The 2083-nt window shown below is 52.8% G+C and overlaps 1 protein-coding gene across 1 annotated transcript in view; it reads right to left on the minus strand.

Annotated features, from left to right (window-relative positions):
* Positions 1-458: 458 nt before the first annotated feature.
* The window catches only part of LOC108803891 (lysosomal amino acid transporter 1 homolog), a 6171-nt gene continuing 4546 nt past the window's right edge, over positions 459-2083 (minus strand). The window contains exons 6-7 of the mRNA XM_018575681.1: positions 704-889; positions 459-569 (exon numbers count right to left, since the gene is read on the minus strand). Coding sequence (XP_018431183.1) covers positions 459-569; positions 704-889 — 297 coding nt within the window. The remainder of the gene's footprint in view (positions 570-703; positions 890-2083) is intronic.

The following is a 2083-nucleotide window of genomic DNA, read 5'->3' on the forward strand; positions in this document are numbered from 1 at the left end:
AGGAAAGAGGCCGTTCCTGTCCTCAGCTCATTAACTCACACAAGAGCTGTCAGAGCCTTTATCTAAACCCAGAGATGGGGGGGGGGCAGCATCTCCCCCAATAGCAGTGTACACCCCAGGGCTGATTTTCAGAGACAGCACCGGACACTACACAGCCCTCGGCTCCCCTCTGGAAGTTAATGAGCCGAGTCCTGTAAGTCATAGAACGGCCCCTTCCTGTGAATGGAATTAAACACCCCCCAAGTCTTTATAGGTCAATTGTTGTGACTGGTGATTAGAACATCACTACAGCCCCGGGGTGTGGGGGGTGTGGGGGGCACCGGCAGCAATGAGGTACCGTGTGAAATTTGGCTGCGTGTCCCTTTCTTCATCCTCCGAGGTCCCGGAGCGGATCCGCAGCGTTGCCTGGACTGGGAGCCGAGGGGCGCAGCCAGACATGCAATGAGCGGCGGTGGTCCTCATTTGTCGGGGGTCCCGGCCCTCCTGTTGCCATGTAGAAGGGGATCCCGTTCTCCCGGCTCACCGACATCCGGCCGCTTTGCACCGAAGACGAAGAACTGGAAGATAATCTGCAGCGGGGTCAGGAAAAACAACTTCCGGGGAAGCAAAACTCCATTGATAATGGCGGATTAGGACAGAGAGCAGAATTCAGAGAGCAGTCAGGACGTCCCCCTTGCTCGTGCACAGCATGACAAAAGGATACAACACAGTCCAGGCTCATGACCCCCAGACTGCCGATCAGCCAAGGCAAGTGGTGCTCGATGTAATTGGCTTCTGATTGGTCCTTGTCGGGGTTCTTCAGGAGGATGCTGAGGCCGTAGGTCAGGTTCCCCACAATGACCATACAGAAGAGGGACAGGGCCAGACCCTCCGTGGACCGCCTCCGAAACTGCCAAGAGAAGAGGAGGCCGATCAGCGTCCGATCCCATCATGCATCATACATTGGTCCTCTACTCCCAACCAATCCCCATCATTGTTCATTATGTCACACACACATGAGATCCGACTCCGGGACGTATACCGGAGGATTCCAATACAATTCACATTTATTAAAGCAATACCAATTTCATATCCGGGGACCCCGAGCAGACGAGCCGCAGACTATTACACCAAAAAAAAACCCGATGACCTTAGCAGACCAGAAGGTCGTACACAGAATACACAGATCTACAAAGTGTCATAAGACATGAAATGTATCCGATGAGAGAAGATTCCCAATGTATCTAATGAACATTCTGACAGCTTAATCAGATCACATTCCACTAGATGAGCAAAAGTCTGTGAACCCCCCCCTCCAACCATCGGACCTGTATGAGCTTCTTGGACATCCTATTATAAAACCATGGCCATCAATATGGAGTTGGTCCCCCTTTCCCTCCATGGCCATCAATATGGAGTTGGACCCTCCATAGGCATCAATATGGAGTTGGTCCCCCTTTCCCTCCATAGCCATCAATATGGAGTTGGTCCCCCTTCCCTCCATGGCCATCAATATGGAGTTGGTCCCCCTTTCCCTCCATGGCCATCAATATGGAGTTGGACCACCTTCCCTCCATGGCCATCAATATGGTGTTGGTCCCCCTTTCCCTCCATGGCCATCAATATGCAGTTGGTCCCCCTTTCCCTCCATGGCCATCAATATGGAGTTGGTCTCCCTTTCCCTCCATGGCCATCAATATGGAGTTGGTCTCCCTTTCCCTCCATGGCCATCAATATGGAGTTGGACCCTCCGTGGCCATCAATATGGAGTTGGTCCCCCTTCCCTCCATGGCCATCAATATGGATTTGGTCCCCCTTTCCCTCCATGGCCATCAATATGCAGTTGGTCCCCCTTTCCCTCCATGGCCATCAATATGGAGTTGGTCCCCCTTCCCTCCATGGCCATCAATATGGAGTTGGTCTCCCTTTCCCTCCATGGCCATCAATATGGAGTTGGACCCTCCGTGGCCATCAATATGGAGTTGGTCCCCCTTTCCCACCATGGCCATCAATATGGAGTTGGACCACCTTCCCTCCATGGCCATCAATATGGTGTTGGTCCCCCTTTCCCTCCATGGCCATCAATATGGAGTTGGTCCCCCTT

The sequence above is a fragment of the Nanorana parkeri genome, unplaced genomic scaffold, assembly GCF_000935625.1.
Source record: "Nanorana parkeri isolate BGI_ZX_2015 unplaced genomic scaffold, ASM93562v1 scaffold4393, whole genome shotgun sequence".
In the NCBI taxonomy this organism is placed as follows: Eukaryota; Metazoa; Chordata; class Amphibia; order Anura; family Dicroglossidae; genus Nanorana; species Nanorana parkeri.